This window comes from Balaenoptera acutorostrata, chromosome 21 (assembly GCF_949987535.1).
Source record: "Balaenoptera acutorostrata chromosome 21, mBalAcu1.1, whole genome shotgun sequence".
Taxonomy (NCBI): domain Eukaryota; kingdom Metazoa; phylum Chordata; class Mammalia; order Artiodactyla; family Balaenopteridae; genus Balaenoptera; species Balaenoptera acutorostrata.
Window position 1 is genome coordinate 22,380,217 of NC_080084.1, and position 26,896 is coordinate 22,407,112.

At 38.7% G+C, this 26,896-nt stretch overlaps 1 protein-coding gene across 1 annotated transcript in view; it reads right to left on the reverse strand.

The window, feature by feature from the left end:
• ASAH1 (N-acylsphingosine amidohydrolase 1) overlaps window positions 1–16,177 on the reverse strand; it is a 40,638-nt gene extending 24,461 nt beyond the window's left edge. The window contains exons 1-2 of the mRNA XM_007173991.2: window positions 16,018–16,177; window positions 2,346–2,392 (exon numbers count right to left, since the gene is read on the reverse strand). Coding sequence (XP_007174053.1) covers window positions 2,346–2,392; window positions 16,018–16,095 — 125 coding nt within the window. The 5' untranslated portion in view covers window positions 16,096–16,177. The remainder of the gene's footprint in view (window positions 1–2,345; window positions 2,393–16,017) is intronic.
• Between the last annotated feature and the right edge of the window lie 10,719 nt (window positions 16,178–26,896).

Consider the following 26,896-nt stretch of genomic DNA (forward strand, 5'->3'; position numbering starts at 1 on the left):
CTAATGGCGGACTCTGGGAGGGCTCACGCTAAGGAGTACTTCCCAGAACTTCTGCTGTCAGTGTCCTTGTCCTCACAGTGAGCCACAGCCACCCCCAGCCTCTGCAGGAGACCCTCCAACACTAGCAGGTAGGTCTGGTTCAGTCTCCCCTGGGGTCACTGCTCCTTCCCCTGGGTCCCGATGCGCACACTACTTTGTGTGTGCCCTCCAAGAGTGGAGTCTCTGTTTCCCCCAGTCCTGTCGAAGTCCTGCAATCAAATCCCATTAGCCTTCAAAGTCTGATTCTCTAGGAATTCCTCCTCCCGTTGCCGGACCCCCAGGTTGGGAAGCCTGACGTGGGGCTTAGAATCTTCACTCCAGTGGGTGGACTTCTGTAGTATAAGTGTTCTCCAGTCTGTGAGTCACCCACCCAGCAGTTATGGGATTTGATTTTACTGTGATTGTGCCCCTCCTACCGTCTCATTGTGGCTTCTCCTTTGTCTTTGGATGTGAGGTGTCTTTTTTGGTGAATTCCAGTGTCTTCCTGTCAATGACTGTCCAGCAGCTAGTTGTGATTCTTGTGTTCTCACAAGAGGGAGTGAGAGCACGTCCTTCTACTCCGCCATCTTGGTTCAGTATCCTCACTGCATTGGTATTTAATCAGTAGTGATCACTATAGAATATTTTCCTCCTTTACTCTGAACAATAAACATCATGAAATTATTTTTGAAACTTAGCATTTCCCGTGCCCAAATCAGCACAAGCAACATTAATCACTGACTGAACCCACCTGGTAGCGTGGCAACTAGTCCAAGTGACAAACACACATACACAAATAAGACAGCAGATGCTAAGCACCAGTGAGCAGTAGAAAAGAAATGATAATGGGATTCAGTTGGATACAGGAGTGCCCTTGTTGTCAGTCCCTTGATCTCCAGCACTGATTTGACTGGTCAGGCTGGATAAACAGGTGTTTCTCTCCTCCCTCACAACTGCCAATGCAGACCTCCAGAATCTGTGCACTTGATTAAAAAGGATGGTCTTAAAGGTACAGGAGGGACTTCCCAGTGGCTCAGTGGTTAAGAATCCACCTGCCAATGCAGGGAACACGGGTTCGAACCCGTATGCGCACGCACGCACGCGCACACACGCGCACACACACACACACACACACACACTAACATGGAACCAGTTCAATGCCCAAGCAGAGAGTTTGCAGGGCAATCAATTCACCGACACCTACACACAAAATGGAGTAGGGACAAAAAAGCCTTAAATGTGGCAGGTACTCATTAAACGTTCGATGAACTGGGGCAGAGAGAGCAGCCAAGAAACCCTCGCAATCAATAAGGCACTGAAGATCAATACAATGCCAGTGGTGATGAAAAGGAAGAGCCTCAGAGACCGAGCCATGAGAGAGGGCTGGAGTGTGCACTGGCTTCATAGCAACACAGACACTGGTAACTTCTAAATACTTCCTGCCAAATATTTGCTGCTTTCCACAGAAAGGTGAGTAAATACAAAGAATTGAGTTTATTATGGCTTCACTGTATCTAGGACAGAGGCTATTTAGAAAACATAATTCAGACAAGTGTAGCACAATGTATATACACTTGAAGTGCCATGAAAACTGAAATGCCATCTTGATTTTAGTGGTTGAAGTTGTACGCACTCTGCCTTCCCTTCCCTGCAGCAGGCTTTTAGCGACAGGGAAGAGCAGGGATAGTACGCTTACCCTTCCCCACACACCTCTTCCTTCTTTTTCACATTCTGCACCCTCTGGACCGGTGCGCTGTTTTTATGTCTTTCCCACAGGCTTATTTAGCCACATAGGATCTGAAAAGGCCAAAACCCTAAACTAAAAATATTAATGTAAACACACTAAAACACGATATTGGCCCATCCCTATGTTTTCCAATCCGGTTTTGTCCTCAATAGCTTTGATTATCATGCCAGGGTTAATTTTTTTAATGTTCCACATGAGACCCTACACTTCTTTGTTTCAGTATGATCCAGTAGTTTATACTCAGGCACCACAGAAAACCACAGGTCGCCTCTGCCTTTGTCATGATGAGAAAAATACTCAGGGGTAGATAGAAGAATTTAGTGGAGAATGGAAATCCTTTTTTTTTCTCCTATGATTTTGAAAGGCTAGAAATGGACATTTTCATCACGGGGTATTTTCATATTTGTTCAAAGTCTTAGCCAAATGCATAATACACAAACCTGAGGGAAGAAAAATTTGTCTCAGGATAGAAGACATGACTTAAGTTTTTATTCACTGTCATTATTATTATGAGATCATCACATGGAGAAAAGTCTCCACGAAGGTCAGAGTGAGTCTTGATCATCTGATGTTTACTCACGTTGGTCCAGAGGGAGGATAAGTTGATTTTCTGCAGTCTTCTGTCCACTAAAAAACAAAGACAATTAAGTTTCAGAAAAACAAACTGAGTAGGCAATCTGCAAAAACAGTTAAAGCTTGTGAAGACAAAATCAAGTATGATCTGTCACTTTAGACCATTTCAATGCCTCTTAAAAGTCTTTTCCTCCCCTGAAAACTTCTAAAATCTCAAACCTAAGTGCATTTTCATTCAATTCAACTTGCACTATTTGCCAGGTATTGTAATTTCACTTTTCTACTGCAAATATATTGAGTAAAAAGAAAATATAAGAACGTAGATGGACAGAGTTCCCAGGTGGCCCAGTGGTTAGGGTTCCGGGTGTTCACTGCTGAGGCTCAGATTCAATCCATGGTGGGGGAACTGAGATACCCAACAGTGATTTATCATTCTTTTATTACTAGTTCAAGATGCCAAGGCATGTTCATCTCCTTTCTGCTGGAGACCCAATATTGTAAAGGGAAAAAAAATTTTTTTTTAAGAAGTATAAATCCACAATAAGAGGAAGGCCAAGTAGGGAAGGAAACTACTAGAACTGTAGTTTGAGCTCAGAAAATATATCTGCAGCAAATTTGTGTGGGAATGGAGATCTCACATCCTGTTTTAACTTTTGATTGTATGGGAAGTGTATAAGGTAGCTTGACATTACCTGAGATTCAAACATTAATTGTTGTCAAAATACTACAGTATGTTTCCCATATAAGTACTGTTTGCCTTGTAATTTTAGGTTGACCTCATTAACAGCATCAAGTGTAAACTTAAATTATCAAAGGATAATCATTAGCATTTATATTCTATTTCTAAATTATTAGAATATAAAATATTAGATATTAAATAATACCAATTTGATAATTCAGTATCAAATTAGCAAAAGCTAATTTCCAAAGCCATTCAGTGTTCAATAATAGTGGTTAAGGGTGGTTCTTCTTATTCAGAAAAATTTCAGTCTCAGCCTTGAGCTCAAAAGTTGTAGTAAAACTTCACTGCTACCAACCTATCTAACTGTTGAGTGGTAAGGGCAGTCAGGATATTCAGCATCTATTTCTTACAAAATTTACTCAAGTGAAAATCTATGAGAGCAAAAGAAGTTCATGGTTGAATATTAACAGAATGATAGATTTAAGTATTGTCCACAAAGGACCTGCCAATCAACAATATATTTAATAACCACAAGCTTTAAACATCTTGCATTTTCAGAAGTTCTGTACATTTGTCCAACTAAGATTTTTTTTGCTCCACACATATTTTTACCACTGTCAACTGTTACACATCATAGCAGATTCCACTTCAGGTCTTTCTGAATTACTCAATTCTCAACTTCTTTGAAAACATCCCTGCCTGTTATTGTTTTATGCAGACTATTCATAGAGACTAATTCTTTAGTCTCAAACTTGGCATCGGATGCTCTAATAAATGTTGATAACTGATCAGTATCAAGAGTCAAGAAAAACAACTAGGAATCATTTGCCTTGTTCTTTAATTGATGTTGATGTTGCTGCCAAAGTCCCAGGCAACTGTTCTCGGCTAAAAGCTAATAGTGTGAAACAAATTTTCTCAGGACACATTTCTTCAACTTGTACAAGCAAATGTGATTTCATCAACTCATCTTTGGCAAATGGCTTTCCTTGCTTTGCTAACAAATAAGCTACCTGGAGACTTAATTTGGCTGCAGCCTCATTTTACTTTGTAAAATTTGTAAATAAATTCTGCTGTGATGAGATACTCTAGATCTTGTTTTTCTAACCACTTTTTTCCCTAGGAGCTGGGAATACTGTGATGACTGCTCGGTCTCGTAATATCAACATACACTGTATTCTTTTAGCATAACTCTAGCGTCACTGTGTAATAAACACAATGCTTTGCCAGCTAATTAACAAGATAATCCCTACTCCGCTTGGCCTGAAGAGCACGTCTGAAGTCCACTTTTCCCTTCTTTTCTTGTTTTGATGTGATAGGTCTAGACTAGTAATTTACTTAAAGATTAAAATAACCTGGTGCATTGATACATGCGGAACTTAAAATGCAGTTGAGTTATAATTGCATAAGCGTCATCTGAAGTGTGCAGAGCAGCAGTGAAAGCCACGAGCACACTGCATTCAGTCTCTGCTGCAACAACCCAACTGCCATAGTGCTGAAGCAGCCAGACAAAATGCAAACAAACAAGTGTAGCTGTGCTCCAATACAACTCAGTTTATGGACCCTGACATGTGAAATTTACAAAATTTTGACATGTTACAAAATATTAATCTTCTTTTGAATTTCCCCCCAACTTTTAAAAGACGTAAAAACCATCCCTCACTCGCAGACTTTAAAAAAACAGGTGCCAGGCTGTAATTTGCCAACCACCACTCAGGATACTAACACCCATACAAGTTGCCCTTGCTCTTGCTAGATGATTTCTTCGGTTTCTGTCAAGGAAAACCCTTTGAGGTGGTATATATGTGTGAAAAAAAGAGAGAAGAGGGAGAGAGAGTGTGTGGGTTTAGTCTTTTGCTTAGCTATAATGTTATATGCAGATCTCTATGCAGAGGTTGGGATGGGGGTTATTTTCTGTTTGCTGGCCCCTCAACTAAACTCTTTTCATCCTCATTTATTATTCTTACTCTCCAGAATAAATGCTACTCTGAGCCAGGAATCTCTCTGGGATCTCCTTTCCTCAAAACAGCTTTGTCCACTTTGTTTCATCAGTCAAAACTCCTCCACCTATTACCTAAATGCTAAGAAGTAACTAAAAATCTCTCAGACATACAGAGACTCAATTAAAATCATACGCTCTTGGACTGATATTAGTCTTTGGTGGCACTTAGTTGTATTAGTTTCCTATTGCTGCTGTAACAAATTACCGCAAACTTAATGCTTAAAACAACACAAATTTATTATGTTACAGCTCTGAAGGTTGGAAGTCTAAAATGGTTCTGCACAGCTGAGTTTCCCGTGGGGCTCCAAGGCAGAATCTTTTTCCTTGACTTTTCCAGCTTCTAGGGGTCACCTACATTCGTTGGTTTGTGCCCCACTTCCTCCATCTTCAAAGTCAACAGTATAGCATCTTCTCTCTTCTTTGGCCTCCTGCCTCCCTCTTATAAAGATGTCTGTGATTATATCGGCCCCCTTGGATAATCCAGTACAACATCCCCATCTCAAGATTGTTTACTAAATCACATTTGCCAAGTTCCTTTTGCCATAAAAAATACAAGATGAATGTACAACAATCAAATGTATTTCTATACAGTAACAATGTGCAAACTGAAATGAAACTAAGAAACTACTCCACTTACAACAGCATCAAAAAGAATAGAATACTTAGGAATAAATTTAACCAAAGATGTGTAAGACTTGTACATTGAAAACTACAAAACACTGTAGAAAAAAAATTAAAGACCTAAATAAATGGAAGGATATACATTGTTCATAGATTGGAAGACTTAATATTGTTAAGATGGCAATGCTCCCTAAATTGATCTACAGATTCAATGCAATACCTATCAAAATCCTAGATGGTTTCTTTGCAGAAATAGACAAGTGATCCTAAAATTCACGTTGAAATTCAAGGGACGCAGAACATCCAAAACGATCTTGAAAAAGAATAACAAAGTTAGAGGACTGACACTTCCTGATTTTAAAACGTACTATCAAAGCTACAGTAATTAAGATAGTGCACTACCAGCATAAAGATATAAATCAATGGAATAGAATTGAGAGTCCAGAAATAAACCCTTACATTTATGCCGATTACAAACCATATATTTGGTAAAAGATTTGTCTAGAATATATAAAAATCTTACAACTCAATAATAAAAAGACAACTCAATTAATAAATGGGCAAAGGATCTGAACAGACATTTCTCCAAAGAAAATATAACTCAATAAGCAAATGAAAAGATGCTCAACATCATTTGCCAATAGGGAAATGCAAATCAAAAGCACAATGAGATACCACTTCACACCCAATAGGATGGCAGTTATAATAATAAAACAAGTGTTGGCATGGGTGTAGAGAAACTGGAACCCTCATGTACTGCCAGTGGGAATATAAAATAGTGCAGCTGCTTTGGAAAACAGTCTGGCAGTTCCTCAAAGAGTTAAACACAGAGTTATCATGTGACCCAGCAAATTACTCTCCTAGGTATAAACCTAAGAGACATGAAAACATGTGTTCACACAAAAACACTGTACACAAATGTTCACAGTAGCATTATTCATAATAGCCAAAAGCAGAAACAACCCAAGTGTCCATTAACTGATGAATGAACAAAATATGGTATATCCATAAATGGAATATTACTCAGTCATAAAAAGGAATGCACATTTACTGTACTGATAGATGCTACAATGTGAATGAACCTTGAAAACATTATGTGAAAGAAGCCAGTCACATGTATTGTATGATCCCCTTTATAGAAAATGTCCAGAATAGGTAAATCTATAGAGACAAAAAGTAGATTAGTGGCTGCCTAAGACTGAGAAGTAGGTTTCAGGGTTAAGGCTAAGTGGTGAGGGGTTTCTTGGGGGTGATGAAAATATTCTAAAATTGATTGTAGTGATGGTTGTACAACTCTGTGAATATACTGAAGCCATTAAGTTGTACACTTTTAGTGGGTGATTTGTATGGTGTGAATTATATCTCAGTAACACTGTTAAAAAAAGAAAAAAGAAAGGTGCAGGGAAGACTGTTGAAAGTAAACTACATTTTTATCCATCACTGAGATGGATATGTATGAGAGCAGACAATGCCTCAAGTGGATTCAGACAAATTCAGCATAAACACATTATCAATAGCAGTATTCATAAAGCTAACCAGGGGTGATATTTGGATCTTTCAGCACCCAATTTGGCATGGGCACCAATTAATCAAAACAGACTGAGCTGCAAACAACTAGTAGGACAGTAGAGGTGGTATCTGGCTGAACATCACTTGGGTACGAACAGTTAAAAGTGCCTGCTTCCAAGATGAAAACTCTAATTCGAAAAGATACATGCACCTCAATGTTCACAGGAGCACATTTACAATAGCCAAGACGTGGAAGCAACCTAAGTGTCTATCAACAGATGAATGGATAAAGAAGATGTGATGTATATATACACACTGGAATACTACTCAGCCATAAAAAGGAATGAAGTATTGCCATTTGCAGCAATATAGATGGACCTAGACATGATCATACTAAGTGAAGTAAATCAGAAAGACAAAGACAAGTATCATGTGATATCACTTATATGTAGAATATAAAAAGTAATATCAATACAAATGAATCTACTTACAAAACAGAAATAGACACACAGACATAGAAAACAAACTTATGGTTACAAAAGGGGAAAGGGAGGGAGGTAGGGAGGGATAAGTTAGGAGTATGGGATTAACAGATACATACTACTACATGTAAAACAGATAAGCAACAAGGATTTACTGTATAGCACAGGGAACTATATTCAGTATTTGTAATAACCTATAATGGAAAATAATTTGAAAAAATGTATATAACTTAATCACTTTGCTGTACACCTGAAACTAATGCAATATTGTAAATCAACTATACTTCGAAAAACACAACAATAACAACAAAAACAACAAAAAAGTGTCTGCTTCCAGAGAAGGGGGATGGGGTAGAAGGAATAAGCCTGGATACGGCTGGGTTTTTTTTATCATAAGCCTCTCTATATTATTTGACTTTAACTATGTACACTTTGATACCCATTTTAAAATATCAAATTAAAAAACTGCATGATTTCATTTACATTATGTTGAGGATTTTCAGAGAGTGATTCCCTGACATGATTTTAAGTTTTTTTAAAAAATTTATTTAATTTATTTATTTTTGGCTGCGTTGGGTCTTTGTTGATGCACGCGGGCTTTCTCTAGTTGCAGGGAGCGGGGGCTACTCTTCATTGCGGTGTGCGGACTTCTCACTGCGGTGGCTTCTCTTGTTGCGGAGCACGGGTTTCAGGAGTTGTGGCACACAGGCTCAGTAGTTGAGGCTCATGGGCTCTAGAGTGCAGGCTCTAGAGTGCAGGTTCAGTAGTTTTGGCGCACAGGCTTAGTTTCTCTGCGGCATGTGGGATCTTCCCGTACCAGAGCTCGAACCCATGTCCCCTGCATTGGCAGGCGGATTCTTAACCACTGCGCCACCAGGCAAACCCTGATTTTAAGTATTTTTAGCTGTCAGTATCTAAAATTATTTTAAGATAACAACATATGACTGCATTGGAGGGCAGAGTATTCTAAATTCACTAGTCCTTGCTTAGTGAAATTGGAAATGGGACACCAAAAGGCAACACTCTACTTAAGAACATCTTGATTTAAAACTACGAATTTTCCAAACAGCACTTAATAAGAAGGGCAAGTATTAACTTTAGAAATACAACTCTTACTTCATTCTAATTTATTCACTATAAGATTCTTCTAAATATCAGAGCTTTCGGTGAGTTTAAAATGTGATTTGATTCACAAAAATCTAATTCATGCCCTTTTTACTGAATTTCAAGTTTTCAGGAACTTTAGGGTCATGGGGTCATGTTCTGGATGCAAGGCCCAGCTCCATTAGTGACAAGGTTACACAGCGGGTGACAGAGCCCCAGTTCAGGCTCCCCCTGATCTCTCCCATAGCTTCCCACAGAGATAACAAGAAAACCTCAATTTAATTCCTAATAGGGAACAATCTGCATTTCCTTCAGGGTTTTTGATGATCACTAGAATCAACTCAGTGAGTAAATGAAATGTAATGACGCTCATCTTTCCCTAGTAATTTTATCTGCATGACCTGGGTTCCAAAGCCAATATAAAATTAAACTACAAGGCATATTTCTTACGACTGTAGGGAAGTTACAAGTGCTCTATCAAATTTTAGGAGAGAGTTCAACTGCCCCAGAGGTAAGAGAGCAACCTAATCATACATGCAAGAGTCTGAGGTTGATAAGACATTTTACTATGATAATGCTGACAGCAATAAATAAACATGAAATACAAAGACATGAAATCTGCATAGAAATTGGCTGTAAGAGTAAAGGGTAAATGTGATTGTAAGTTTTAAAGCTAGCAGCCATAAGATCAGGGTATTTCAGGTGTTCATAAGGTACTGACACTGAAGTCATTTTTTTTTGTTTTTAAAATTTTTTAATTTTTTAATTGAAGTAGAGTTGATTTACAATATTATATTAGTTTCAGGTATATGGCATAGTGATTCAAATTTTTATAGATTATACTCTATTTAAAGTTATTATAAAATATTTACTATATTCCCTGGAGTGTACACTATATCCTTGTAGCTTATTTATTTTATATATAGTAGTTTCTATCTGTTAATCCCCTACTCCTTATTTGCCTCTCCCCCTTCCCTCTCTCCACTTGTAACCACTAGTTTGTTCTCTATATCTGTGAGTCTGTTTCTGTTTTGCTATGTTCTTTTGTTTGTTTTATATGTTAGATTCCTTGTATAAGCGATAACATACAGTATTTGTCTTTGACTTATTTCACTAAGCATAATAGCCTCTAACAACAGTCATTTTAAACAAAAAGATTAGATTTGGGGTAGAGTGGAGACAGGTACATCCTTACTTTCAAGGGAGACCTCAACAGAAAAAGACAGCTTCAAAGACAGACTTGAAATAAAATTACAGTGAGCTCATTTGTTATTAAAGTTTCTTACTATCTCCAAATTTAACTATACATGGTTTTAATAATAGACAACCTTATCAAGGTAAGTAAAAATTTAAACACATGATAGGTATAGAATGTAAATAGATGAAAGGGAGCGATATTAGGTAGTCAACTTGGTATACTGTGCTACCTTGTCAAAGGGTGAAAAAATACAACCAACTTAAAATCTCAATCTTTCACGTATGTCCTCTCTCATTTTTGCTTCCTAAAGCCAAAGAAAGTGGTGAAAATCTCTGTAAAATGTTTTCTTAATATTTCCTGAGTCAGCGAATTCTCTAATTATTCTAGTTATTTGATAAGAACTTGAACGTCTTCAAAATTAATCAGTCTTTACGTCCTCCCCACTCACTAAAAAGAAACTAACTACAGAGCTACTTGACATAACTATATTTAGGAAAATAAAATATAAAGTGAAAATTATTCCGTTAGCAACCCGAACGCTCCATGCCTAAAAGAAATGAGATAATTCATCCAGCTCCCTAAAATATTTGAGTCCTCTGGAATGAGAACCTCAATGAAATGTATGCTTCTAAGACTGTACAAAAGAGTTCACAAAGCCCTCATTTGCTTGTCTTATTCACATAACCAGAAAAAGGCAATGAAAGGTGATTTAATTATATAGCTCACATCAGTGTTCTTACCATCAGAAAAGAAGCTGAACAATTTCAGCAAGACAACTTTTCTTTCTTCCTTCCTTCCTCCCTTCCTTCCTTTCCTTCCTTCTTTTTTCCTTTCTTTCTTTCCTTTTTTCTTTTGTTTCCTTCCTTCCTTTTTTTTAATTATTATTATTTTATTTTTTATTTTTTTTATTTTTTTAAAGATTTATTGATTGATTGATTGATTGATTGATTGCTATGTTGGATCTTCGTTTCTGTGCGAGGGCTTTCTCTAGTTGCGGTGAGCGGGGGCCGCTCTTCATCGCGGTGCGCGGGCCTCTCACTATCGCAGCCTCTCTTGTTGGGAGCACAGGCTCCAGACGCGCAGCCTCAGTAGTTGTGGCTCACGGGCCTAGTTGCTCCGCGGCATGCGGGATCTTCCCAGACCAGGGCTCGAACCCATGTCCCCTACATTAGCAGGCAGATTCTCAACCACTGCGCCATCAGGGAAGCCCCTTCCTTCCTTTCTTTATTCCTTTATTTATTTATGGCTGCATTGGGTCTTTGTTGCTGCGTGCGGGGGCTACTCTTTGTTGTGGTGCACGGGCTTCTCACTGCGGTGGCTTCTCTTGTTGCGGAGCACGGGCTCTAGGAGTGCGGGCTTCAGTAGTTGTGGCACACGGGCTCTAGAGCGCAGGCTCGGTAGTTGTGGCACGGGGGCTCAGTAGTTGTGGCTCACGAGCTCCAGAGCACAGGCTCAGTAGTTGTGGCACACAGGCTTAGTTGCTCCACGGCATGTGGGATCTTCCCGGACCCAGGCTTGAACCTGTGTCCCCTGCATTGGCAGGTGGATTCTTAACCACTGCGCCACCAGGGAAGTCCAGCAAGACAATTTCAATTCAATTCTTTAATTCACTGACAACTATTTTCTAAATAAGATTTGTTTCTTAAAGTGTTCCCTATGTAAGACAGAGCAGACACATATTCAAAACACACTTGAATAAGAAAAGGCATGTTTTCTTGCATATATAACAAATTCAAATGAGCATGCAAAGTTTTTCACTTGTTTCCTGACCTCTGATGGAACGGTACCCTATTAAATTGAGAATATTTAGGTAAAAGGCATGTGAACAAACTCTCCATAAGGGCAAAGACCTCTCTGTCTTGTTCACTGACCTGTTCCCAGCATCTGTAACAGGCTGGCACAGAGTAGGCGTGCAGTATTTGTTGACTAAGCAAACATATGGTATCTGTGTATTCCTTCCTTTAAAGTACTGGGTGGAAAGCAAATGCAGTACAGTAAAACTGGCCAGGCCAGATGGGGTTTAGGTGATTTGGGAAAACTTTGTAAAAATCATTGCTAAAAACCTGATTCAGTCGCTAATGTCAACAACGTTATTACTCACTTGAAAAACTGATGCATAAAAATAAGTTCGATTCAGCAATTCACTACTGAGCCAGTGTGTTTAATTTTCACACATTTTAGGGATCTGCTTAGATTTATTACTGAGAACAGTCATCTCGCCTACTCTGATTCCTTTCCTTCTGATCACTCCATAGGCTACTACAATCTATTTTCTGCTCCCAACATGCTCTGGCCAAGGTGACCAATGACCTCTAGGTGCCAAGCACAACAGATACTAGACATCTCAATGGCATTCAACACAGGTGACCTGTCCCTCTCTCCCCTGAGCTTCCCTAACACTCACTCTCCAGTTCTGGCTGCTGCTTTAACTTTGCCAGTTCTTCCTGACCTGACACATGCCAGTCCCCTGAGCCTTTGACTAAGCCTCTTCTCTTCTCTTCTCTTCTATCTGCTCATTGTTCACTCCAGTGGGCTTCAAATAATATGCCTACGACTTCCAATACCCTCTTCTGAGCTCCTGTCCCAAAGGTCTGCTGGGTATCTTGGTGCCATCTGAAATTCGACGTAACCAGAGTGAAAAATGATCTTCATTCTTCCCTCCTCATGTTCCTGGGTAGTGATGCCACCATTCTCCCAGCTGAGCACTTCAGAAAGGTGCCAGTATCTCATCCCCACCCAACCCCTCCTTCTTCTCATTCTACCTCCGAACCTTCTCCGGAACCATCCACTTCTTTCCTTTTCCACTAGCACAACCCTCCTGTAAGTCACCCCTGGACTAGCTCCTCAGATCCACCCTTGCTCCCTTCCAATCCAAACTGATCTTCCGAAAGTGAGAAATTCATCACATCTTGTTTAAAACCAGTCAACAGCTTCCCATTGTTTTTAGGATGAATTCCAAAATCCTTAACAAGGTCTACAGGGCCCTGGATGATGTCATCTCCATCTCCTTCTCCAGATTTTCTTGCACCACTTCTGTCACCACCAGCTCTCTTTTTAAAATATTTTTTAAATTTATTTTTTATGGACATAATATTGGTTTATAACATAAGTTTCCAGTACACATTATATTTCTACTTCTGTATACACTACGGCATGCTTACCGCCAAAATTTTAGTTTCCATCCATCACGATACAATGGATCCCCTTTACTCATTTCACCCTCCCTCTGCCCCTTTCCCTCTGGTAACCACTATGCTGCTGTTCTCTGTATCTACGTGTTTGTTTTTGTTTGGTTTGTTCATTTATTTTGTTTGTTTCCACATTTGAGTAAATCATACAGTATCTGACTTTCTCTGTCTGATTTATTTCACCCAGCATAATTCTTTCAATATCCATACATGTTGTTACATATGGTGAGATTTCATCTTTTTTTTATGGCTGACTAGTATTCCATCGTGTGTGGTGGGTGTGTGTGTGTGAGCAGGAGAATCACATCTTCTTTATCCATTCATCCATTCATGGGCACTTAGGTTGTGTCCATGTCTTGGCTCTTGTAAATAATGCTGCAATGAACATGGGGATGCAGATATCTTTTCAAATTAGTGTTTTCATTTTCTTTGGATAAATACCCAGAAGTGGGATAGCTTGTCACCACCATCTCTTAATAGAATCAAATAACTCAAGAAGACCTTAAAATATGCCATAGTCTGAAACGCCTCAAAAACAAAACAGAACAAAATCCACAGACATTCCAAATCCAATTTTTGTTTGTAATTTAAAGCCAGTTCCCACTATCATATTTATCAAAAGTAGTTTTGAAATATATTTTGTTACTATGTGTGGCTACAAACAGTTTATCATAGAACAATTCAAAATGAAAAAAAATGCTTATTCTTGTCAAAGGATGAGATCACTGAACTTCTGTGAAGTTCTCAAAATCCTGTCAGCCAGTGGCGCCCAGATTTTCCAGATCAGTTAAAAAACTGAGAGGGGCCCAGCACAGGGGAGTCCCAGTTTTTGTTCTCCAAAGTGAAGATTTTAAAACAAACAAAACAAAACAACTCACACACATAAAAGAACATTTTAACAACAAAAATTGGAAGGTCAAAAAAAAAAAATTGGAAGGTCATAATCAGAATAAAAGCTAACATTCTAAATTAATAATTTCAAGGCCTCATTTTTCTCATTTCATTAAAGACTTGTGAAAGCAGCTTCCCAAACTGACACCAGAGGCCAGACTAGAATTTGACAACCACTGTTCCAGATAAGAACTATTAAATTCATGGAGGGGTTGTTGTTTTTTCCTGTTCTACAAATACCTTTTAAAGTACTTTTGCTTGAAAAAATAAAGTACTGAGAAAGAAAATAAAAGGCAGACATTGACATATGAAACTGTTCTGAGGTCCACAAATAGACCTCTCAGTATTATCACTTGCTGATCCGACACTCAAAAGCCAGGCCGTTTCTGTTCTCTTGTTAGACACAACCAAACTCACAGAATACCTACCTCACTGAAGGTGAATCTGAGACATGATCAAATGAGACAAAGCAAGGCCACTTCATGACTCTGTCTAAGCAGACAAAAACAAAGGTACGTGTAACACGCAAAATACCAAACACCTCCTTCTCTTGCCAAACAAATAACTGTTTCTTCTTTACCCATAGTGTTGCCTCACTTTCTAAAAACAACCAATCTAGAGCAAACCACCGATTCCTAAGACCTGCCCCTGAAACACACAAAGTCCAAATTATAAAACAGGTTTTTCCTAATGCCCTTTTACTGAGAGGCCCCACGGTTGCCCATGGCATGCATTCTCATTCACGGCAAAATAATAAACCCAATTTCTTCAACTACAGGTGTGTTTCCTGGGCTCTTTGGCTGAAAGCATTGACAGTATCGAAGTATAAAATTCTTTAAAAATTCCCATAATCCCAACCACTTTAAAGCAAATTAATTTCCTACCCACACTAAAGCAGACTAATTTTATTTTTCCTTATACCCTTCCAATCCTCACCCACATGTATATACTGTGTATTTTTCTGTTACTGAAATCGCTGTGTATACTATTTTGTATTCTATTTTTACTTGCTTTATCTTGCATCAATTTTGAATGGCTCAGTAATATCTCACCACGATCTTATTCTTAAAGCTTTTCTCCGCAGAGAAATAAAAGAATAAAAGAGGAGAATGCACATCTTGCTCCCAATGTCAATGTTCTACCTAAACTATTCAAAAACACCCTCACCTAGTCTTAGGTCACATGCACCCAAGTTCCTATTTATCTGATCTGTTGATAAGAAAAATGCAGTCTTATTGCTTTTAAAGAAGAGAATTATGCAAGAGCACCAGACCGGGTGTCCAGAGGCTTGAGTTCAATCATGCTTCCAAAAACAATACTGTGACCTCTGGCTAGACATTTTCTCACTCGGAATCAACTTCCTCCCTTGCAAAGTAAGAATGAAACTGGTCCCTCATTGTCTCTTGTAGTTATCAAGTCTGTGTTCCTGCTACTTCCCTCAAGGGGAAATAGCCACAGGCCCAGTGTTCACTTGACTCGGAGATAAAGGCCAGGCATCCACACCTGGGTTGGCCTGGGCTGCTCCCATTGCCCTGACTGGGGACGCCTCGCCCTTTCCCAGGGCCCTCAGGATCCTTAGCTAATACTTTTCCTTCAGCACCTCGTCACCAGGCAGAGGATGCCAAAGTCCTCAGGAAGTTCGTCATTTAATCATGTACACAAATCAACTGTAACTTTTTCTCTTACAGTTCTGGATGCTCGAGGCTGGTACTGGTAGAACAGATGCAATCCATCAAACGTGAGGGTATGCAAATCATAATCGCCAGTCGGCAGAGATCAGGATTTCCCCAAAAGGTTTCCTTGTTCCAGCTTGTACCGAATCAACCCGGGGTGAAATTCGCCAGCCCGCTCTGCACCCACACCTCTGCTCAGGAAAACACCGACCCCTGTAAAGATGCTGCCGGGACTAGGTGTCCCTCAAGCCCCGCCGGCCCCACACCTGAGCCCCCCGCTTCTCCGTGCTCCCGCGCGCCCCTCTCCGCGCCCTCGCCTCCAGCTCACCCACCGGTGGCACATGCTGCGCCACCGAGCAGGTGACGGTCACGCTCAGTAAGACGAAGGTTAGGCGACTCCGGCCCAGCATCGCTCCGACCGCGAACGCCGCTGCAAAGGACGCTAGATGAGGCCGCACTAGGTACCACCTGAGCTCAGAGCAGACCACGCCCCCGCCGCCGCGTGACCCGCAGGCTGGACCGCACCACGCGAGGCGGGGGGAGACGGGCGCGCAGGAGATGGAGAGGGCCGGGCTTTTCGGTGACACGGCAGGACAAGGGAGCCTTCCGAGAGGAAGAACGAACCCACAGGATGGGGGTCAGCGCTTGCGTTAGGACCGTGGTGTTTGTCGGTCCCCTCCACCCCCCCCCCACTGCTCCGCGGGCAATGGTTGCGCCGAGCCCGAGCTCCAGCCCCAGCTCCGCCCCGGCGGGTGGGGCTGAGGAACTTCTAGCCGGAGAGCTGCCCCACGAAGGGCCGCGCCCACCCCCGAGCTTGGGGATGGATGCCTTCTTCTCCGACTCCTCTGCCGGCCAGGTGCGGCCGTGCAGCGTACGCAAAGGGCTCAGGGCGAAGTCTGCCTTCGGGCAGCTCGGTACCAAAAGCCCACGAAACGGGCGCAAGCCACGAGAGTCTCAAAACGCGGTGTAGCACGCGAACGCGACCCGTCTTTGCGCTCTAAGGAGAGCAGGGCCGAAGTGAGTGAGGTTTTTCGTCCTGACCGTGGGGTCACCGGACAGGTGTCGAGGTGGGGGGGATACCCGGGAGGGGGGATAATTAATTCTCAAGGATAGTAAAGACTGTGAATTACCCATTTAGACTTTAGCAGCCGAGCTGACAAGGCACAGAATTTAGGCTTCAGTTCCTTGCACTTACACAACAGGTGGAATGTTCAGGTAGAACCGCGAACCTTCCTTCACTGATGGAAAGCAGCTGTGTGTTTTCACTTAACTGATGAAACGCTTCAGGTTGGCAGAGCCGGGGGTGAACCTGGGAGGAGGGTAGGCTTTCGCACCTGAAAAACAGCTTTACAGATGTATTTGCTTGGCCTTCGTCCCTTGTATGGACGCCGTCGCCCTAGTAGGATGAGTTACTTAAAAGTCCAACAGGAAATCCTACCCTCTGGGTTCCACTTTCTGATTGAGTCTCTTTGACATCCAACTAGCTTTTTTTTTTAATGCTTCAGTAAAACTCAGAATACTATCACTAAAATCTTCATATATTCTTTTTTTTCTTGTGTGTGTTTGAAATTGCAATTTGACCCATTTGTATTACTTCGTTAGAAAACCAAACAATCTTTTTGCTGGAGATTGGGAAACGAGAATTTGATGTTTGAAGGCTGTTTTCCTAGGGTTTTTTGTTTGTTTGTTTGTTTTGGTTTTTGGTAGATGACAGGGTTCCTCTCTCTGAGGAGGAAGTTTGACTTTTGAAACATATCACATGATTTTGAAACATATCAGTGGTTCCTGATTCAACAGTGAGCAAGCAGATCATAGAAATGTTCATTAATTCAAAAATATTTACTGTCCACCTACAATGTGCTAATCATTTTTTCCAGACATTGGGGATAAGCAGGGAACAAAAAGACAGGAGGTTCCTCCCTCATGAGGCTTACATTCTAGATGAGAAATGGGCAATAAACATCATACCCGAGAAAATTTATATAGGATGTTAGAAGGTAATAAATGTTATAGAGAAAAAATGGAGTAAGGGGGATCAAGAGTAGGGAGAGTCACAATGTTAAGTAAGATGGACAGGACAAGCATTATTGAGAAAGTGATGTTTGAGCAGAGATTTGAAGGAGGTGAAGAAGTTAGTTTTGTGGATGCCTAGGGAAGAGTATTCCAGGCAGAGGGAGCAGCTGGGGCACAGTGTTGACAGTGAGAATGTGCCTGGCATGTTTGGCTACAGCGAGGAAGTCAGTCTGTGTGGAGAAGGAAGAGGGGGTAAAAGAAGTAGAAGAAGTCTGAGAGGTAAGGGGGGTAGGGCAGATTATATAGGGTATAAGGAGCTATTGTAAAGACCTGTGCTTCACTCTGTGCAAATGTGTAATGTGTAAATAGGTTGAATTATCTTGGACCTTAAAATAAGTCTGAAAAAAAAGAAAAAAGAAATAGAAGATTCCCATCTTTTATATAAGTAGCTATTTGGTTTGAAGATCATTCATCTTTTAAAAAATTTTTTTTTATTGAATGAAAGATTCTTTAAATTCTATGGTGCTTTACAGTTTTCAAAAGTTTCACGCACATGATTTCATATAATCCCATTGTTGTCTCTCCCCTTTCCCTTCTCCCCAGCTGGTAACCACTAGTTTGTTCTCTATATCTTTGAGTCTGCTTCTTTTTTGTTTTATTCCCTAGTTTATTTTTTAGACTGCACGTTAAGTGATATACAGTATATATATTTCTCTGTATTATTTCACTTAGCATTATGCCCTCAAAATCCATCGATGTTACTACAAATGGCAAAATTTCCTTCTATTTTATGGCTGAGTAGTATTCCATTGTATATATATGCCACTACTTCTTTATTCATTCATCTTGATGGATGCTTAGGTTGCTTCCATACCTTGGCCATTATAAATAATGCTGCTATAAACATAGGGGTGCATGTATCTTTTCAAATTAGTGTTTCTGTTTTTTTTAGGTATATAGCCAGGAGTGGAATTGCTAGATTATATAGTAGTTCTATTCTTAGTTTTTGGAGAAACCTCCATGCTCTTTTCCACAGTGGCTTCAGCAATTTACATTCCTACCAACAGTGTATGAAGGTTTCCTTTTCTCCACATCCTTGAAGATCATTCATCTTAAATACTACCAAGAGCACTTTAAACATGTCACCAAACACATTTTTTCCCTATAAGGGGATATTAATTGCTGGTTAGATGGTATGGCAAAATCAGAATCTTTATACAGAAAATTTACGTCAATGGGCATGATATTCTTAGGCATGAAAAATTCTCATTTTCATATAACTTTGCATTTAACTTTCAAAGCCCTATTATATACCATTGATTCTATTTTCAGGCAAATTAAAATTTAAATCTACTTCCCTAAAATTATACCATTTTATGCACTTTTTTCTTACACCTACATCTTTTTTCTTAATCTACTTGATTCTTCAGTACTAGAAATGTACGGAAGGCCAAGGCAAAGCATGTGGCTATAGGAGACTTTGCTGTGGTTTATGGCATACAGACATATTCATAGAAATGGTATTTAAGTGTACAGAGGCATGATTATGTCGGCGGGAAGGGTGGTTCAAATACTATCTTCACAGCAAGCATCAGGTGTAAGACTTGGATGACATATTTAATGTGCAAGAGTCAGCATCAGTAATCGAATTGTTTATCAGAATAGCTGAAGTTCTTGGCAAGCTGTGGACCTTTTCTAATCTCCTACCTAACATTCCTGGGTTCCTGAGGTGATTTAAAATCATTGCAAAAAAAAAAAAAAAAAAAAAATCATTGCAGTCTAATCACCCAACCCTTAATGAAATCTACCGCACATAACACATTACCCAGAACAGATATGACTTGATTTAATAAAACTGAATATTCAAAGGTTTGCACTAAAAAATAAAGAAATATGGAAATAATGATCCAGTTTAAAAAAAAAAAAAACATTTTAGGGAATTCCCTAGCAGTCCAGTGGTGAGGACTCTGAGCTCTCACTACAGGGGACCTGGGTTCGACCCCTGGTCAGGGAACTAAGATCTCGCAAGCCACGCGGTGCAGCCAAAAAAATAAATAAAAATTTTAAAAAATAATAAATTAAAAAAATTTTACCAGAAGTATTTACCAATGAATTGTTTAATTAAGAAGAAAAGACTTAGTATATCTAAAATGTAATCTGAGTTTCAAAGCTTTGATTTTTATCCATATTTTCAGAAAGGAATCTAGAGAATGAAAGATGAAATAGATGGAAAATCAGAAGTCTTGCAAAACTGTTACATGATTCTTTTCCTCCAGGAGCTTTATTTATCACACTAAGCAAGATTACTTGCTTTATATTTTACTTTTATAAAGAAAAATATGTCAAATTATTACCTTTGGCTCAAGGTATAATGATATTTTATTCTATTACAAAACTATAAATTAATTGCTCACATTTAATCTAATTGCCCCCCCATGTACTATCAAAATCAAAAGGTTATCTTAATTATCCTTTACTTTGCGCTTATCTTTCTGTTACTTTGTGAAACATTTTTGTTGTCTTATTGAACCCCTGGTACCACAGACATGTAAGAATCTGAAGAGCCACTTTACAAAAAAATCCTTTTGTCTATTTCTACTTTCTTTGAAAAGACATATAGTTCTGACCTGAAAATTATTCTTCAATTCGGTTCAAATCCAATAATCTCTGAATCTTTTTTTCTTGTTCTGACTTCATATTCCTGCATAGTTCCATTTTACATAAACCATTATAATTACCTATTTAATGCTTCCAACAGTTGTTTCTCATAAGTTTGTGGTAAATTCATTTTTCCGTCAATAAACTCTGAGTACTTACTCTAGGTGCTGGGTAACTAGCGAACAAATGATCCCTGCCCTCGGGCTTTGTTTTGTGGGAGAGAAAAATGAAGACGGAAGGGAAAATGTAAATCAAATGAGTATTTTGTAAAACATCAATAGATTTAACTCATTCCATGCTCTACCCTCTGGTTGGTTGATTGATTGATTGATTGATTTACTTACTTACTTACTTACTTATTTTTTTTTAAATTTTTTTTATTTTTTTAAACATCTTTATTGAAGTATAATTGCCTTACAATGGTGTGTTAGCTTCTGCTTTATAACAAAGTGAATCAGTTATACATATACAATATGTTCCCATATCTCTTCCCTCTTGCATCTCCCTCCCTCCCACCCTCCCCCATCCCACCCCTCTAGGTGGTCACAAAGCACCGAACTGATCTCCCTGTGTTATGCGGCTGCTTCCCACTAGCTATCTATTTTACATTTGGTAGTGTATATATGTCCATGACACTCTCTCACCCTGTCACATCTCACCCCACCCCCTCCCCATATCCTCAAGTCCATTCTCTAGTAGGTCTGTGTCTTTATTCCCGTCTTGTCACTAGGTTCTTCATGGCCTTTTTTTTTTTTTCCCTTAGATTCCATATATATGTGTTAGCATACTGTATTTGTTTTTCTCTTTCTGACTTACTTCACTCTGTATGACAGTCTCTAGATCCATCCACCTCATTACAAATACCTCCATTTCATTTCTTTTTATGGCTGAGGAATATTCCATTGTATATATGTGCCACATCTTCTTTATCCATTCATCTGTCGATGGACACTTAGGTTGCTTCCATGTCCTGGCTATTGTAAATAGAGCTGCAATGAACATTTTGGTACATGACTCTTTTTGAACTATGGTTTTCTCAGGGTATATGCCCAGTAGTGGGATTGCTGGGTCGTATGGTAGTTCTATTTGTAGTTTTTAAGGAACCTCCATACTGTTCTCCATAGTGGCTGTATCAATTTACATTCCCACCAACAGTGCAAGAGGGTTCCCTTTCCTCCACACCCTCTCCAGCATTTATTGTTTCTAGATTTTTTGATGATGGCCATTCTGACCGGTGTGAGATGATATCTCATTGTAGTTTTGATTTGCATTTCTCTAATGATTAATGATGTTGAGCATTCTTTCATGTGTCTGTTGGCAATCTGTATATCTTCTTTGGAGAAATGTCTATTTAGGACTTCTGCCCATTTTTGGATTGGGTTGTTCGTTTTTTTGTTATTGAGCTGCATGAGCTGCTTGTAAATCTTGGAGATTAATCCTTTGTCAGTTGCTTCATTTGCAAATATTTTCTCCCATTCTGATGGTTGTCTTTTGGTCTTGTTTATGGTTTCCTTTGCTGTGCAAAAGCTTTTAAGTTTCATTAGGTCCCATTTGTTTATTTGTGTTCTTATTTCCATTTCTCTGGGAGCTGGGTCAAAAGAATCTTGCTGTGATGTATGTCATAGAGTGTTCTGCCTATGTTTTCCTCTAAGAGTTTGATAGTGTCTGGCCTTACACTTAGGTCTTTAATCCATTTTGAGTTTATTTTTGTGCATGGTGTCAGGGAGTGTTCTAATTTCATACTTTTACATGTATCTGTCCAATTTTCCCAGCACCACTTATTGAAGAGGCTGTCTTTTCTCCACTGTATATGCTTGCCTCCTTTATCAAAGATAAGGTGACCATATGTGTGTGGGTTTATCTCTGGGCTTTCTATCCTGTTCCATTGATCTATGTTTCTGTTTTTGTGCCAGTACCAAACTGTCTTGATTACTGAAGCTTTGTAATATAGTCTGAAGTCAGGGGCCTGATTCCCCCAGCTCCATTTTTCGTTCTCAAGATTGCTTTGGCTATTCGGGGTCTTTTGTGTTTCCATACAAATTGTGAAATTTTTTGTTCTAGTTCTGTGAAAAATGCCAGTGGTAGTTTGATAGGGATTGCATTGAATCTGTAGATTGCTTTGGGTAGTAGAGTCATTTTCTTTTTTTTTTTTTTTTTTTTTTTAGTATCTTTTTTTTTTTTTCCACACACACACACTGTATTTTATTTTTACAAGAGATAAATAGACTGACACCAAGCATTGTACATGGATGACCACAACAAAAGCAACAATGATTGCAATTACCAAACATGAAACACACTCATACTATGTCATAATATTGACATTCAGTTCAGTAATCCTCCACTGTAACAGCTCCTTTACTTTGCAGTGAAAATTGATTTGTATATTCTTTCCCTTTGAGTCCTTGTGGGATTTTTTTTTTTTAATTCAGACAGAAAGTCACAAAAATTATACTCATCCTCATCAGTTCACTCAGTCCCATGTAATTAATTTTTTTTTTCATCTTGATCTTTTGTTAGCACTTTTATGAGTTCATCAGTTTTTCATTAGAGTTCTGAAAATGCTTATTCATTCAGTTCAGCAGTACAGTCAGTTACCAGAAACCTGTACTTGTCAGAGTCTTTTCCATGAATTTCTTGAAGATGAAACCCTTTTATAGGAACATATTTGCAAAATCATCAGAGTACACCCAGAACTGTCTGTAAATGACAGAAGACTTAAAAATGACCATGGTTAAAGATTTGATGAAAGTTCATAATAATGCAGTTGACAAGAAAATTAGTTATTTCTGAGATATACATTTTAAAGTAATAACTAGGATTATTACTTATAACATTATACCAGACCATATAAGATTTTTAGAAGTTTCCTGTAATATCTGAAACATTTATATTAACATATTTCCATACAAATACAAATATAAGATTTTTAGAAATTTCATGTAATGTCTGAAACATTTATATTAACATATTTCCATACATATTTCCATACAAATACAAATATAAGATTTTTAGAAATTTCATGTAATGTCTGAAACATTTATATTAACATATTTCCATATAAATAACCCAATGAAAGTTTAGTATTAGTTGTTTTGTTTGTTTTTTTATACTGCAGGTTCTTATTAGGCATCAGTTTTATACACATCAGTGTATACATGTCAATCCCAATCGCCCAATTCAGCACACCACCATCCCCACCTCACCGCAGTTTTCCCCCCTTGGTGTCCATATGTCCATTCTCTACATCTGTGTCTCAACTTCTGCCCTGCAAACTGGCTCATCTGTACCATTTTTCTAGGTTCCACATACATGCATTAATATACAATATTTGTTTTTCTCTTTCTGACTTACTTCACTCTGTATGACAGTCTCTAGATCCATCCACGTCTCAACAAATGACTCAATTTCGTTCCTTTTTATGGCTGAGTAATATTCCATTGTATATATGTACCAAAACTTCTTTATCCATTCGTCTGTTGATGGGCATTTAGGTTGCTTCCATGACCTGGCTATTGTAAATAGTGCTGCAATGAACATTCGGGTGCATGTGTCCTTTTGAATTACGGTTTTCTCTGGGTATATGCCCAGTAGTGGGATTGCTGGGTCATATGGTAATTCTATTTTTAGTTTTTTAAGGAACCTCCATATTGTTCTCCATAGTGGCTGTATCAATTTACATTCCCACCAACAGTGCAAGAGGGTTCCCTTTTCTCCACACCCTCTCCAGCATTTGTTGTTTGCAGATTTTCTGATGATGCCCATTCTAACAGGAGTGAGGTGATACCTCATTGTAGTTTTGATTTGCATTTCTCTAATAATTAGTGATGTTGAGCATCTTTTCATGTGCTTCATGGCCATCTGTATGTCTTCTTTGGAGAAATGTCTATTTAGGTCTTCTGCCCATTTTTGGATTGGGGTGTTTGTTTCTTTGATATTGAGCTGAATGAGCTGTTTATATATTTTGGAGATTAATCCTTTGTCCGTTGATTCATTTGCAAATATTTTCTCCCATTCTGAGGGTTGTCTTTTCGTCTTGTTTATGGTTTCCTTTGCTGTGCAAAAGCTTTGAAGTTTCATTAGGTCCCACTTGTTTATTTTTGTTTTTATTTCCATTACTCTAGGAGGTGGATCAAAAAAGATCTTGCTGTGATTTATGTCAAAGAGTGTTCTTCCTATGTTTTCCTCTAAGAGTTTTATAGTGTCCAGTCTTATATTTAGGTCTCTAATCCATTTTGAGTTTATTTTTGTGTATGGTGTTAGGGAGTATTCTAATTTCATTCTTTTACATGTAGCTGTCCAGTTTTCCCAGCACCACTTATTGAAGAGACTGTCTTTTCTCCATTGTATATCTTTGCCTCCTTTGTCATAGATTAGTTGACCATAGGTGCGTGGGTTAATCTCTGGGCTTTCTATCTTGTTCCATTGATCTATGTTTCTGTTTTTGTGCCAGTACCATATTGTCTTGATTACTGTAGCTTTGTAGTATAGTCTGAAGTCAGGGGGTCTGATTCCTCCAGCTCCATTTTTTTGCCTCAAGACTGCTTTCGCTATTCGGGGTCTTTTGTGTCTCGATACAAATTTTAAGATTTTTTGTTCTAGTTCTGTAAAAAATGCCATTGGTAATTTGATAGGGATTGCATTGAATCTGTAGATTGCTTTGGGTAGTATACTCATTTTCACAATGTTGATTCTTCCAATCCAAGAACATGGTATATCTCTCCATCTGTTGGTATCATCTTTAATTTCTTTCATCAGTGTCTTATAGTTTTCTGCATACAGGTCTTTTGTCTCCCTAGGTAGGTTTATTCCTAGGTATTTTATTCTTTTTGTTGCAATGGTAAATGGGAGTGTTTCCGTAATTTCTCTTTCAGATTTTTCATCATTAGTGTATAGGAATGCAAGAGATTTCTGTGCACTAATTTTGTAACCTGCAACTTTACCATATTCATTAATTAGCTCTAGCAGTTTTCTGGTGGCAGTTTTAGGATTCTCTATGTATAGTATCATGTCATCCGCAAACAGTGACAGTTTTACTTCTTCTTTTCCAATTTGTATTCCTTTTATTTCTTTTTCTTCTCTGATTGCCGTGGCTAGGACTTCCAGAACTATGTTGAATAATAGTGGTGAGAGTGGACATCCTTGTCTTGTTCCTGATCTTAGAGAAAACGCTTTCAGTTTTTCACCATTGAGAATGATGTTTGCTGTGGGTTTGTCATATATGGCCTTTATTATGTTGAGGTAGGTTCCCTCTATGCCCACTTTCTGGAGAGTTTTTATCATAAATGGGTGTTGAATTTTGTCAAAAGCTTTTTCTGCATCTATTGAGATGATCATATGGTTTTTCTTCTTCAATTTGTTAATATGGTGTATCACATTGATTGATTTGCGTATATTGAAGAATCCTTGCATCCCTGGGATAAATCCCACTTGATCGTGGTGTATGATCCTTTTAATGTGTTGTTGGATTCTGTTTGCTAGTATTTTGTTGAGGATTTTTGCATCTGTATTCATCAGTGATATTGGTCTGTAATTTTCTTTTTTTGTAGTGTCTTTGTCTGGTTTTGGTATCAGGGTGATGGTGGCCTCATAGAATGAGTTTGGGAGTGTTCCTTCTTCTGCAATTTTTTGGAAGAGTTTGAGAAGGATGGGTGTTAGCTCCTCTCTAAATGTTTGATAGAATTCACCTGTGAAGCCATCTGGTCCTGGACTTCTGTTTGTTGGAAGATTTTTAATCACAGTTTCAATTTCATTACTTGTGATTGGTCTGTTCATATTTTCTGTTTCTTCCTGATTCAGTCTTGGAAGGTTATACCTTTCTAAGAATTTGTCCATTTCTTCCAGGTTGTCCATTTTATTGGCATAAAGTTGCTTGTAGTAGTCTCTTAGGATGTTTTGTATTTCTGCAGTGTCTGTTGTAACTTCTCCTTTTTCATTTCTGATTTTATTGATTTGAGTCCTCTCCCTCTTTTTCTTGATGAGTCTGGCTAATGGCTTATCAATTTTGTTTATCTTCTCAAAGAACCAACTTTTAGTTTTATTGATCTTTGCTATTGTTTTCTTTGTTTCTATTTCATTTATTTCTGCTCTGATCTTTATGATTTCTTTCCTTCTGCTAACTTTGGGTTTTGTTTGTTCTTCTTTCTCTAGTTTCTTTAGGTGTAAGGTTAGATTGTTTACTTGAGATTTTTCTTGTTTCTTTAGGTAGGCTTGTATAGCTATAAACTTCCCTCTTAGAACCGCTTTTGCTGCATCCCATAGGTTTTGGGTCGTCGTGTTTTCATTGTCATTTGTCTCTAGGTATTTTTTTATTTCCTGTTTGATTTCTTCAGTGATCTCTTGGTTATTTAGTAACGTATTGTTTAGCCTCCATGTGTTTGTCTTTTTTACGTTTTTTTCCCTGTAATTCATTTCTAATCTCAGCGTTGTGGTCAGAAAAGATGCTTGATATGATTTCAATTTTCTTAAATTTACTGAGGCTTGATTTGTGACCCAAGATGTGATCTATCCTGGAGAATGTTCCGTGCGCACTTGAGAAGA